This window comes from Pseudorca crassidens, chromosome 9 (assembly GCF_039906515.1).
Source record: "Pseudorca crassidens isolate mPseCra1 chromosome 9, mPseCra1.hap1, whole genome shotgun sequence".
NCBI classification, from domain to species: domain Eukaryota; kingdom Metazoa; phylum Chordata; class Mammalia; order Artiodactyla; family Delphinidae; genus Pseudorca; species Pseudorca crassidens.
The window spans coordinates 38,590,794-38,604,625 of record NC_090304.1 but is presented as its reverse complement, the minus strand read 5'-3'; the positions used below and the strand labels follow the sequence as shown (position 1 = coordinate 38,604,625).

Here is a 13,832-nt window from a genome sequence, read left to right as displayed (position 1 = left end):
CCAGTAGGTTTCTCACGTTACTCCTTAGAGCAAACAAGGGGTTAGAATGGCCCTCCTTTAACGCTGCTGGAGTGGGGGGAGGGTGGGGAGGAATGAGGCTACTAGTTAGTAAGTGAACCTGGGGATCCTTTGAGGGCTTCTGCCTGGAGTGCCCTCTTCAGTGAGGGAGGGGGGTCTCAGACCGGTAGACCACCACCCTTCATTTCAGTGCTGCCTCACTCTATAGAGCTCAGCCATTCTCCAGAGAATTGATGGTATAGACCAGGAGTCCGTGAACTTGGATGGGGGAAAAATGCATTTGTTCCTCGATGGAACTGAAATTTAGCCTTCCCTTTAATTATTACTAGAGGCTACAGACCACAGCATAATAGCAGTGTCTGTGACTGTCACCGGCAGAAATCACAGATATTTTCCTATCGCCTTGCAATCATTGCTGCTATCTCCAGATCTCATTTATGGCTCACTGCCCCCAGATTCTGGCAGTGATACGGCCTGCTGCTTGGTCTTGTGATTTAACGTATTAATAAAGAAGCACAAATATTACTGTCACCCAGTTTTATAAAATATTTGATAATGCATTGCAATATGTTTGATTTCCTTTGTAATCTCATGTCTTATATTATGTATTTAGAAACATTTATTCCAAGAAGGGGCCCGTAAGCCTCACTGGATTGTCAGAGGGGTTCATTGCATAAAAATGATTAAGAACTCCTGATCTATACTGAAGATGAATCATTTGGACAGGATTTAAAATTCTTCTCCAGAAAATGGCCTCGACTTTTTGCAGCACAGGCTGTCTTACCCTCACAAGGCCGATCTCAGGGGCCACATCTGGGGGAGAGGGGGGCGAGGAGGGGAGGGGCACAGGGACCAAGTTGAATTAAGCTCTGCAGGCCTGGGGGATGTTGGTGATGAGCCTTTCCCCGGCTGCTCTCTTCCATTGCCAGTGGTCTTTGAGGCCCTGTGAGACCGACTACTACCAGGGTGGGAAGCCTGACTCCTTGGGCTCAGCCTGGATCTACAGAGTAAGGAGAGCTGGGAGGACCCAGGAACCAGGGAGTGAGAACACTGATACCTGGTCGAGGAGGGCCAGTGACCTCCGAGGGGGTCAGCAGGACGGTGAAGGGGGGAGGGGGTGGGTGCCTGCAGGAGGTGCAAAGAGCTGGGGTTGGGCTCCAGGGATCAGTTGCTCTGCATACTTCCTGTGCTCCAAGTCCTTTGCTAGAGGCTGGGGATTCAACCTGGGGATGCAGAGGTGACAGTGAGGGAGAAAACATGTGAGACAAGCACCCTCAGTGTGGTTTGTGCCTCACTGGCCCTGTGAGCAAGAACACGTGCTCCCGTTCACCATCCCTGGGCTGGACCGGGCACCCAGTCCGGGAAGTTGTACAAATGAGGGGGCTGAGGTCCTGAGAGGGAGGAGCCTGCTGTGCCCAGGGTCCCAGTCCCAGGTGACGTCATGTTAGACACCTCGGGCTGGAGTCCTGAGAGGGTGGCTAGCCGTGTGGTGACTGAACACACGTGATGTTCGGGCAGTCCTGATTTCAGATGCTTTGTATCTCTGGAGACCGTGCATTGGGGCTTCTGGTCTGGGATATAGGGTCTCACAGGGCTTTGCCTGTGTCCTCGGATGTGTGCTATCAGGGAGAGTCCTGACTCAGAGCTGAGTTCTGAGGACAGCCGGTGGTGATGTGTGAGGCACTGTGTTTGCTGTTAGAAGAGTCCAAAATGTTAGGTGGGGGGACGGGGGGATGCCCCCCTGCCCCGGGGTGAGGGGCTGCCTTTGTTTCTTAGCTCTGCCCCATGTGGTTTCTGTGGTGAGGAGGTGTCGTGTTTGTTCTCCAGACAAGGGGGTTTTGTTCCAGGCTGTGGAGGACACAGAGGTTTACTAGGGAGGGAAGGTGCTGGGGGGGGGGGGGCGGGGAACGACACACTGGAGCATGGAGGGCAGCGGGTGTGTTCAGGCTACAGGCCTCCCCAGCCTGCCACCACGACGCCACTTGGGAGGGTGTAAACCAGGCCTCCTTCCTCTGGACCTAGGGCAGGCCTGAAAATCCTGCCTTGCAGACCTCTCAGAGGGGGGTCTGGGGAAGTGGGGTGACTGAGGTACCTAGCGGCAAAGGGCCTGCCTCCCTCCAGCTGAGGGGCAGGAAGGGCTGTGACCGCCGGGAAGGCTGCGCTCCCTGAGGTCAGCCCTTGACTGCGTTCTCTTTGTCTCCTGTCTTTAAAAGGAGGCTGAAGCCCTGGACTCCTTGGCCATGTCTTCCTGGGAAAGGCGACTCCATCGCGCCAAATGTGCACCGTCTTGTAAGTGGCCCCTCCCTGTGGCCCGTGGGAGGCCCTGGCCTGCAGAAAGCCCTGTGAGCGCAGGCCCAGGCTCCTCTCGGGGCCTCCTGGGACCTCTTTTCCCTGCATGGGGTGTCTTTCCACCGTCCCCAGCCCCAGCCTCCAGCTCCACTCTGCTTTCTCCTTCCTGGCTGAGGAAGTATCCTGTCCTGATGACCGTGGCTCTGCGTCTGTCTGCCTCACACTGTCTGACTCCAGAGAGACCGAGCTTCTTGTTTAGAGGTTGTTTTTCCCTCTCTACGTCACCCTGTGTCTGTAGCCTCTTTCTACTTTCTGTGGCCTCTCCCCTTGCCCTGTCCTATGCCCATGGCCTCTCCCTTCGCCTGTCCTGTGTCCATGGCCTCTCCCCTCATCTGGCCTCTGTCTGTGGCCCCTCTTCTCACATCATGGCTCCTTCCTTCACTACACTCTGCTTTGTCCTCTCATCCTCTGTGGCCTTCCTTTCCGCTACATTCCACATGTGCGGCCCCTCCCCTTCCCTTGGTTTACGCCCTGGACTCTTTCCCGGAGCTTATGGGACAGCGAGGAAGAGCAGTACATGAAGATCTCTGGGCAGTCTCCCTGCTCACCCCACATGCTGCATGTTCGTAGTTCTGCCTGCCTTGCCTGGTGGCCAAGAACTTTTAGCTTAGGAAGCTGAAGGTCTAGGTGGGGCTGGCCTGGGGGCCACTTGGTACATACGGAAGGCAGGTACTCTGAGACCCCACCCCACAGCCTGCTAGGGATGGGGTGGGGCAGCCATCTGAGGTGCCCTACTCCTGCCGCCATTAAAGCTAGCTACTGAGGAAAGCTGGGGCTACCTGTGATGGGGATTTGAGTTCCGTGTAGCTCTGGGAGGGCTGGGGCCTGGGGTCCCAGCCTGAGGGAGGTGCTGCCTCGATGGGCTCTGCCAATCTTGGCTCGACGGGAAGGTGCCTTCTGTCTCCCTTGCAGACTTGTTCTCCTGCTTCAACGGGGGTGAGTGTGTGCACCCGGCCTTCTGTGACTGCAGACGCTTCAATGCCACTGGGCCGCGCTGCCAGATGGGTGGGTCTGGGCTCCATCCCACCTCCGAGAGGGGCAATGGGTACAGGGGAATCTGCGGGCCTGAGACGTGGGGTTCTGGGCTGGACGGGAGAGGGGGTGGCCCCGCCAGGGCTGGAACCCACCGGCCTCTGGCTCGGTGCCGACTGCAGCTACACAGACAGCTTCTTTTTTCTCTGGCTCAGTGTACAATGTCGGCCCTGAGCGGGACAGCATCTGCCGGGCGTGGGGACAGCATCACGTGGAGACATTTGATGGCCTCTACTACTACCTGTCTGGGAAGGGCAGCTACACCCTGGTGGGGCGCCATGAACCCGAGGGGCAGACCTTCTCAGTCCAGGTGAGGCGTTCCCTGCCCTGCCTGTCTAGGAAGGTTCCGCTAGGCCCTGAAGGCTGGGCTGGCTTGGGATCTACTTGTCATGGTTAGAGAGGCTGGCACCTTCTTTTCCCCTCCCAGCTCCCGCCCAGGGCATCTGCATCTGGAGTGAGCTGAGGGCTCCACGGTTCTCACTCACCCACCCATTACTGGTTGCCCCTGGCCATTCATTCACTTAGTCTCTCACTCACCAAGTATTTATTAAGTGCGTAATTATACTCTTTTCCTGCCACAAGGCCTGTTGCTGGCTCTGTGAACAAAGACACAGATGTGGTCTCTGTCCTTATGGAACTTATAGTCTAATGGGGAAAACAGACATCAAGTCAAATGAATCATTTCAAGTGCAACTGAGTGCAATAGAGAAGTTCCAAATGCTAGAAGAGCATGTGACGGAAAACCTAACCTTGCTTATTGGGAAGGATGGTGATCAGGGAGGGCTTCCTGGAGGAAGTGATATTTAAGTTGGGATTTGAAGAATGAATTAGAGCTAGCCAAGTGAAGGGGTCGGGGTGGGGGCAGATTGAGAACATTCTAGGCCAATGGAACATTGGGTGCTACAGACCTTAGGTAAGAAAGAGCATGGTGCCACAGAGGAAATGGTAGAGGTCCTGGATGACTCACTTTAGGGTGATCTCTTCTAAGAAGGCTTTCTGCATGCTCTGACCTCCTAAGTGGGCTCAGGGGCTCCTTTCTGCGGAACCAAAGTTCTGCATCATTACCCTGTCATTGTGTTTCTCTTACAAAGGTCTGTTTCTGGTCCTACTCTCCAGATATAAGCTTTCTAGGCAGGAAGTATGTCTTTTCAACTGCTGTTCCCAGTACCTGGATTAATGCTCAGTAAAAGTTGTCTGGTATATGAACACGTGTGAGACTCACTGTCGGGCAGACCTGATTTTCACGTTCACCCTGTGTGTCAAGTGGGCAGTCACCTTCGGGCACAGCTCTCTACCTGGAGGAGAGTCTACGTGGGGAGCCAGCTCTGCTGGAGGGCACCTTGGCCAGTGCGGAGTTAAGGCCAAGGGGTTGGGAGATAGGGGAGATCCCGGTGCTCAGTGTCATTCCTCTGCCAGCTGGGTGTGCCCCTTCCGTCTCAGGCATAGACCTGCCAAGAGGCTGCCTGGGGGCTGTGCCCTGGATGCACTGGGAGCCCTGACCAACTCTCCCCACTTTGCCTTGGGGTATCATGGATATCACACATCATGACTGTGTCATTTCGTGCTGGATATGTCACAATTACTTAGACCAATGGGATGCCACCCATTCATGGGTTATGAAATGAACTTAACGAGTCATAACCAGCCTAAAAAGAAAAAAGAAAGAAAGAAAAAAGAGACTATAAATAGAAAATATCATAAGGATCCATTACACATTAATAGTGGTAATATTATTTTGTAAAACTTTTGTTTTATTTATATGTGTATATATTTCTCACTATGGGTCATGGTCACAAAAGTTTGAAAAATATTTAGACTATGGAATGGCTTTCACAGGTCCCACTTTTAGTTGAAATGGCTCCAGGCTGCTTAACCACATTTAATGATAATCTAGTGGAAGGTTTGTTTGTTTGTTTGTTTATTTATTTATGGCTGCATCGGGTCTTCGTTGCTGTGCGCAGGCTTTCTCTACTTGCAGCGAGCGGGGGCTACTCTTCATTGCGGTGCGCGGGCTTCTCATTGCAGTGGCTTCTCTTGTTGCAGAGCACAGACTCTAGGTGTGCGGGCTTCAGTAGTTGTGGCACGCAGGCTCAGTAGTTGTGGCTCGTGAACTCTAGAGCACAGGTTCAGTAGCTGTGGGGCATGGGCTTAGTTGCTCCGCAGCATGTGGCATCTTCCCGGGCCAGGGCTCGAACCCTTGTCCCCTGCACTGACAGGTGGATTCTGAACCACTGTACCACCAGGGAAGCCCCTAGTGGAAGGTTTGCTCATTCATGGGATGGGTTTCCACATTTGGCAGATTGACATTTTCAGAGTTTTCCCTAAACTCTGGGAACCCCATCCCTCCCCTCCTTGGGTCCTATGACCTTGGATGTATAGGTTCTGTCTGAGCAGGGGGCAGAGGAGACATGTATGTGACAGGCAGCACAGGAGTGACATGTGTGCCTGTGTGTGCAGGGGAGGGCTAGGCTGTATCTGCCAGGGTTGTGGTAGGAGTGTGTGTTTATAGTGTGTGCTTTGAGAGTGCCCTGTGATATACATATGAGATGTGTGTGTGTGTGTGGTTTGTATGAGTGTGAGATGGTGTGAGCGTGTAACTGGGCTTTCAATCCAATGGGATAACCTGGGATGGATAAACAGAAAAGTCTGGAAATAGGAAGACAGCACACTTGGATTAGAATCCTGGCTGTGTGTGTCCCTTCACCTCTCTGAGCACCAGTTGCCTCCTCTCTGAAATGCAGATGATGAGAGCTCTGACCTTCCTGTGGTATTGTGGGGACTGGGAGAGATCACAGAGGAAACGAGCTTGGCACGCAGCAGGCAGGCTGTTGGCATTAATGGAAGCTCAACAGGGTGCCCCTGGGCCCACAACCGAAGCTCGGGGCCAGGTGTATGGCAGGAACCTGCACACTGGCCTCCGAACCGCCCCTTCTCCCCCACCAGGTGCACAACGACCCGCAGTGTGGCTCTTTCCCCTACACCTGCTCCAGGTCTGTCAGCCTCTTCTTAGCGGGTGAGCAGGAGATCCATCTGGCCAAGGAGGTCACCCATGGAGGCATAAGGTAACTGTAACATCTTCTGCCCTGAGCTCCCCTACTCCCTGGCATGGGTGGTGGTGGATGGGTAAGCATCTTCCCTTCTCAAGCCTCAAGGAAATTGTTTTCAGGGGGCAAACAGCAGCACACCAGGGCGGAAGCGTACTGGCAGGCCAGCTGGGTTTCTAGTCAGCTGGGTTTACAGAAAGAGTCCCTCACAATTTTCTGGAACTGTCAGGATTTCTAGACAGTGGGTTTTCAGGCAAATAGCAGAGTTTCCAGGTAGCTGAGAATTTACCACTATAAGCATGCTTAATTTTCTTTTCTTTCACAAGTTGAAGGAAATCTTCCTGAGTGTATCATACATAGTTGAAGCATCCTCAGAGCAGATTCTGAGCACACTTTCAGCCTTTTCTGATGGCCTGGGCTCATTTTGAATGTCACTTACCTTGTTGGGACATCAGGGATGCCTGAGGGACCACTCGAGGGGTGAAGTCCCAGCTTCCTACACCAAAAGGCCCCAGACTGTGGTCCTTCCTGAAATCTTTCTTGCATTTCTTCTTCACTGGCCTTTCCTTCCCTTGCTGTCCACTGCCACTTCATGTTGTCAGGGGGACCTTCCTGCACTGACCCTTCTCCCCTTTTTTATTTACTGCTTCAGACCTGGACACTGGGTAACCAAGCTTTCTGGGGCTGAGTGTAGAAGTGAAGGCCCAGGGGTTTCTCCTATGAAAGAAGCATTGGTACATGGATCTTTTGGTACCAGCTTTGGCTGGTTAGACACTTCATTTGTCTTCCTCCTAATTTCCAGCCGGGTGAAAGTTGCCAAATTCCAGATTGGCTAGGCGAGCCTGTGCCGGGAAAACGGTGAAGGTGTCAAGATTGCTGTAGCCCTGCATCTTTTCTTTCATTCCCTGTTTGTCTTCTCTCTTGCCTTTTTCTTTTCCTCTTCCTACTCCTTTCTTGCTCCCCACCAAAAATATAAGCAAAATAGATATCTGTTTATACCACCTCTCCTGTCTAGGAGAAAGGAACTGGCAAATTCAGTCACTCTAAGATTTATCCCTGCCAGGGAAATTGCAATTTTATTTTATTTTATTTTTCACTTTACTAACTGCACTTTGTTTATTGAAGCACTGTCAATAAAAGATACATCAATAATTTTGGTATAAAAAGCCACCACTATTAGTGCTCAGAATCCCATGATTGCCCTCACTGTGATTCCAGATAGCAAGGGAAATTGCAATTTTATTTTATTTAAAAAATATATATATATTTATTTATTTTGCCTGCACTGGATCTTAGTTGCGGCACGCAGGATCTTCGTTGCGGCATGTTTTAGTTGCAGCATGCATGTGGGATCTAGTTCCCTGACCAGGGATCAAACCTGGGCCCCCTGCATTGGGAGCATGGAGTCTTACCCACTGGACCACCAGGGAAGTCCCAGAAGATTGCAATTTTAAAAAGCAACTTTAAAACTCTGAAAACAAAAGAACCCCTTTCTGATGGTGGACTTCCAGGCACCCAAGAAGTCAGGGGCAGGGAAGATAAGGACCTCACACCCTGTGGTACCAGTGGCTGTGGGGTGAGGCAGGTCCTGTGTACGTGGTGGGTCCTTCAGGTGGGGGATGGTGGGTCCTCTGGTGAAGGGACTGGGCTCATGGAGGTGGTGCGGATTCCCTGAAGCTCTGGCTTTGCCCTGCAGGGTCCAGCTGCCCCATGTGATGGGGAGCATGCGCCTGCAGCGGCTTGCTGGCTATATCCTCGTGTGGCATCAGTCGGCCTTCACGCTGGCCTGGGATGGCACCTCGGCTGTCTACATTAAAATGAGCCCAGAGCTTCTGGGCTGGACCCATGGGCTGTGTGGGAACAACAACGCCGACCCCCAGGACGACCTGGTGACCAGCTATGGTGAGGTGCAGGGCAGGTGGCCTCCAACGGATTTTGGTGGGGATGGAGGATAGGTCAGGCTGGAAGGGGTGGAAAGGGACTTGAGACCGAACCCTGGGGTCATGGCACTAAAGACCCATTGGGAGGCCAGGGGCCCCTTCCAAGTGTGTGGCCTCAGGCATCTTCTAACCTCTCTGGACCTCAGTTTCCTCATCTGTAAAACAGCCATGATGAGAATGTCTACTAGGGTTGTGTGAGGCTCTAATGGGCACTTTGCTAGGTGGCACTGACCCTGCAAGGTGAGTGGGGGATGGAGGGGGCTGGGGTGACAGCAGGGCACAGAGGGATAGAGGGAGCCCGGAAGAGAAAGGCTCCAGCGGGAGTGGCAAGAAGTTAAAGTGGGGCTTCCCTGGTGGCGCAGTGGTTGAGAGTCCGCCTGCCGATGCAGGGGACACGGGTTCGTGCCCCGGTCCGGGAGGATCCCACATGCCGCGGAGCGGCTGGACCCGTGAGCCATGGCCGCTGAGCCTGCGCGTCCGGAGCCTGTGCTCCGCAACGGGAGAGGCCACAACAGTGAGAGGCCCGCGTACCGGAAAAAAAAAAAAAAGAAGTTAAAGTGAAGGGTTCAGGCAACATCATGGTGACTCTCGCCAGAAAGGAAGTGACACCTTTGAGCAGCCACGACACACTGAACACTTTACCCACATGGTCTCATATAGTCCTTGCAGTCAGTTCACAAGGGGACCCTTTGCCCTGTTTCACATGTGGGGAAACTCGGGCTCAGAGTGGTACGCGAGCTTGTTCAGGCTCACACGTTCATTCTCTTTCGATTGCATGGTGTTGCCTTCCAGAGTTTAGAGCAGCAGGGATCTACTCCAGGGAACTCACAGGGTCTTGAGCATTCTTGACTATTCTTACCACACGGATTTTTCAGGAGAACAGCTCCGTGGGGAAATGCAGGTTGGGATGGGAGCTCGAGGCTGGGTTCTACAGCTCCTTGCCTTCCTCTTGGCATCTCTTGGGCTCCATCTGCCTCCCCTCGGGCTCCCCACCTGTGGTCATGCTAGTTCTCCCCTACAGGGAAGCTGACGGAAGATGTGGCTGAATTTGTGCACAGCTGGCAGGAGCGGGCCCCCAACCAGCCCCCAGGGCCCACGACCTCCTCCCTGCCTCGCCCTCCGTGCCTGCAGCAGAGCCTGGGAACCATGCAGGTCTGGATCCTGGGGAGAGCCCCCCACTCCAGCCTCTACCCCCACCCTAGTGTCTGGCTTAGGTTGGTTTCCTTCTGCTTCTTGGGAAGTCATTGGCTGCAGGGGCCCAGGGTTGTTGGTGCCCATGCCCCTTCTGTCTGCTCTCTACCCGGCCCTTTCTCTCCCTCGGGCTCAAGTTGGGGTGCTGTATGGGACTGGCAGTCAGAGGGCTTTACCTGGCCCTGCCAGCCCCCAGCTCTGGCTCCTGGCCCTTGCCCCAGGGTGTGTATGACCGCTGTGAGGCACTGCTGCGGGCCCCCTTTGATGCCTGCCATGCCTATGTCAGCCCTCTGCCCTTCACGGCCAGCTGTACCAGCGATCTCTGCCAGTGAGTGGGGAGCCGGGGGGGCGGGGGGTATTGGGTTGAAGGGAGACCTCTCCCAGTCTGGGGTGGGAGTTCATCAGGTGGGCCACTGAGCTTGATGATCCCAGACCCTAACAGATATGCTTTCCAAAGCTCTGATACTCTTATCTGCATAGGACAGACCTTCCCCATTCAGCTGAGGCCCAGAAATGGGGCCTGACCCGCTCAGGGTCACGTAAGTCAGGGGCAATGTTGAGACTAGAGCCCAGGTTTCCTGCCTCCAGCTTAGGGGTCTGTATACCTAGCTGCCTTCCCTGGCTCCCTTTCCCAGCTGCGTGGCGAGGAAGGGTGCCCTGAGCCCTGGCGGTCTCTATCGGGTGCTGGCGGGCTGGCTACAGGGTGGATCTCACTCCAGTGTGACCCTCGGTTTCCCTGCACAGATCAGCGGGTGATGAAGCCACCTGGTGCCGGGCGCTGGCAGAGTATGCCCGGGCATGTGCCCAGGCAGGTCAGCCCCTGCAGGGGTGGAGGAACCAGCTCCGGCCATGCGGTAGGTGCAGCCTGGTGGTGGGCAGGGAGGGATTCCAACAAGTTCTGTCCTGGGGCTGTGGGTGGCATTCCCAGGCCTCAGCTCAATGTCCTGTCCTGCTGAGAACCACAGTTATCAGAGCGTTAAGCCCTAAGGTTGCATCTGCATGTGATAGATGGGAAAACTGAGACTCAGAGACGGAGGGACTGGCCTGGGGCCACCGAGTGAGATGAGGGTGGCTCTCGGCATCTCCCAGGCTCTCACTAATTTCCTGGTCACCTGGTGCTCCCACTGGAACTAGGGGAATCAGGAAAATCAAAGCCCTCCCACCCCCCCTCCCCAGGGCTTGGGGTGGGTCCTGGGTGGGTCCTGGCAGAGCTGGGGCCAGAAGGGAGCTGTCAGGCCATACTGCTCCCTTCCTTGCAAGCGGTGCACTGCAAGGAGAAGGCCTTTATCTACAACGAGTGCATCGCCTGCTGCCCCGCCTCCTGCCAGCCCCGGGCATCCTGCGTGGACAGCGAGATAACCTGTGTGGATGGCTGCTACTGCCCCGACGGTATGCGAGGGGTGGTGTGGGTACCTGGCAGCCTCTTCCTGGCCTGACACGGATGGGCATGGAGCAAGGGCTCAGAGGATGCTTGTTTGCAGAATGAATGAAGGAACGAGCAATAAGTGAATAAATGAATGAATGGATGGCTTAAGGGAGGTGAGGGTAGGGGCAGAACTGTGGCTCTTGAGAGGTTCATCAGGGTGTTTAATTTCATTGGGACTGAGCTTTTTAAGGTGTGTAGATGAGGACAAGTCATTCAGTCATTCATTTATTCATTTATCACACATGAATTTGTTTAAACATTCATCCACATACTGTTTTCATGGTGTATACGTTTGCAGCACATCTATAGTGTGCAGCTCACGTGGCTAGGCTGGGGCTTAGGATAAAAAGTATAAAGATACAGTCATTGACTTTAGGGATCAAAATCAGGTTGCTGTGATAAGACACTTGCACACATGACTCTAGTCTGAGGCATAATCTGGTGAGGACCAGCTCAGCGGTTCAGACAAGAAGAGATATACGGATTCATTTCAAGAAGAGAGAATGTCAGGGAAGGCTTCCTGGAGGAGGTGGCACCTAAGCTGGTTCTAGATGCAGTGACAGGCTTTCGAGAGGTGGGGAGGAGAAGCTAGTCAGTATGCATTTTGTTTGGGGTGGGTTGTTCTCTGAGAAAGGTCTGGAAGTGGGGTTATTTGCTCAGAGGGGATTAATCATTTATGCAGGAGAAAGTTTGAAAGTGAGCTGGATGGTGAAAGAGTGTGGATGAGGTGCTGTTTTTCACAGGCCCTGGAGAGCCACGAAAGGGTTGTGAACAAGAATGGAGGTAAGTTAAGTGGGCCTTTGCTGTCACCCTAGGGCTGATCTTCGAGGATGGGGGCTGCGTGGCACCAGCTGAGTGTCCCTGTGAGTTCCACGGGACCCTGTACCCAACTGGTTCTGTGGTGAAAGAAGACTGCAACACCTGGTCTGTGTCCACTGTTGGGGAGAGGAGAAGGGGGAGGCGGTGACTTCTGGGGCTTTCCCTCAGGGCTGCCCCTCCAGGATCTGGGAGCCTGACCACATGGGAGCGCTCACTCAGCATCTCTGAGTCAGGAGATCTCATTATATCCACTCTATGGGTGGAATCTCCATCTCCCATTTTAGAGCTGGGAAAACTGAGGGCGGGGAGGAGCTCTGCGGACGCTGCAACCCTCCGACGTCTATCCTAGTCCTGGAGGGGTGAGCCCCTGCCCCCCTGGTCTCTGTGTTTCAGCACATGCACTGCGGGCAAGTGGCTGTGCAGCACATCTGTCTGCCCAGGTATGTCTGGCCCCGTCTTGGACCTTACCCCCTACCAGTCCCACAGCTTTTAGGGCAAGGAAGCGCTGGGGGCCAGGCCTGCTGCTGGCGTGGGGTGGTCACTCAGTTCCATCGGCTCAGCACGCCCCTCTTCATTTCCTCAGAGCTGCTTTGCCTGATTAAGGGGTTTTGCTCCACCCCTGTTAGGGAGGGTTTTTCATGGGCTCCTTCCTGAGCGTGGGGGGCCTGGACCGAGACTGGTCTCCATGCTCGGGGCCTGGTCTCCTGTCAGAGGGAGATGCTCGGGGCAGGGCTGCATCTCCCTTCAGACAGGCCTGGGCGGGGGGCGGGCAGGGATCCAGACACTGCCCTCATACACGAGGACAGGGTGCCGTCTTCTCTTCATGCTCAGAGCTGCAGGGCAAGGCACTCCCTGTGGGGCAGCTCCCCTGGGTTAGCTGCCTTTCTCTGCCCCTCAGCCGAGTGTTCAGTGACTGGCGACATCCACTTCACGACCTTTGATGGCCGCCGCTACACGTTCCCTGCCACGTGTCAGTACATCCTCGCCAAGAGCCGCTCCTCGGGCACCTTCACAGTGACACTGCAGAATGCCCCATGTGGCCTGGTAAGGGCTGAGACCCCAGACCTGAACCAGCCAGCCACCCCTGGCTGCCGCCCCCTAGAGAGGCTGGGGATTTAGGGCAGGGCCTCAGGTCCTTCCACAGCCCACTCATCCTGCTGTCCATTCTTTCTGGGCAGAGCCAGGGGGCAGCAGACTGGGTTCTGGCTCCAGAACATCTGCTAGCTGAGAGTCACTTCCCTGTCCTGGGCCTCATTGTTTTTTATTTTTTTAATTTTATTGGAATATAGCTGATTTACAATGTTGTGTCATTTTCAGGTGTACAGCATAGTGATTCAGGTATACATATACATATATTCATTCTTTTTCAGATTCTTTTCTTATATAGGTTATTACAGAATGTTGAGTAGAGTTCCCTGTGCTGTACAGTAGGTACTTGTTGGTTATCTATTTTATATATAATAGTGTGTGTATGTTAATCCCAAGCTCCTAATTTATCCCTCCCCGCCCCCCGCCACATTTCCCCTTTGGTAACCATAAGTTTTCAAAATCTGTGAGTCTGTTGCTGTTTTGTAAATAAGTTCATTTATATCATTTAAAAAAAATTAGATTCTACATATGAGTGATATCATATGATATTTGTCTTTCTCTGTCTGACTTACTTCACCTAGTATGATAATCTCTAGGTCCATCCAGTGTTGCTGCAAATGGCATTATTTCGTTCTTTTTTATGGCTGAGTAATATTCCATTGTATATATGTACTACATCTTCTTTATCCATTCCTCTGTTGATGGACATTTAGGTTGCTTCCATGTGTTGGCTGTTGTGAATAGTGCTGCAATGAACATTGGGGTGCATGTATCTTTTTGAATTATGGTTTTCTCCAGGGATATACCCAGGAGTAGGATTCCTGGATCATATGGTAGTTCTATTTTTAGTTTTTTTTAAGGAAGCTCCATACTGTTCTCCGTAGTGGTTGTACCAATTTACATCCCTACCAACAGTGTAGGAGG

The 13,832-nt window shown here is 53.4% G+C and overlaps 1 protein-coding gene across 1 annotated transcript in view; it reads left to right on the top strand.

Annotated features, from left to right (window-relative positions):
* The window catches only part of OTOG (otogelin), an 86,958-nt gene that overhangs the window by 2,444 nt on the left and 70,682 nt on the right, over positions 1–13,832 (top strand). The window contains exons 4-15 of the mRNA XM_067749719.1: positions 2,232–2,307; positions 3,280–3,372; positions 3,555–3,709; positions 6,343–6,461; positions 8,140–8,345; positions 9,405–9,535; positions 9,796–9,902; positions 10,319–10,428; positions 10,835–10,963; positions 11,816–11,924; positions 12,213–12,259; positions 12,718–12,863. Coding sequence (XP_067605820.1) covers positions 2,232–2,307; positions 3,280–3,372; positions 3,555–3,709; positions 6,343–6,461; positions 8,140–8,345; positions 9,405–9,535; positions 9,796–9,902; positions 10,319–10,428; positions 10,835–10,963; positions 11,816–11,924; positions 12,213–12,259; positions 12,718–12,863 — 1,428 coding nt within the window. The remainder of the gene's footprint in view (positions 1–2,231; positions 2,308–3,279; positions 3,373–3,554; positions 3,710–6,342; positions 6,462–8,139; positions 8,346–9,404; positions 9,536–9,795; positions 9,903–10,318; positions 10,429–10,834; positions 10,964–11,815; positions 11,925–12,212; positions 12,260–12,717; positions 12,864–13,832) is intronic.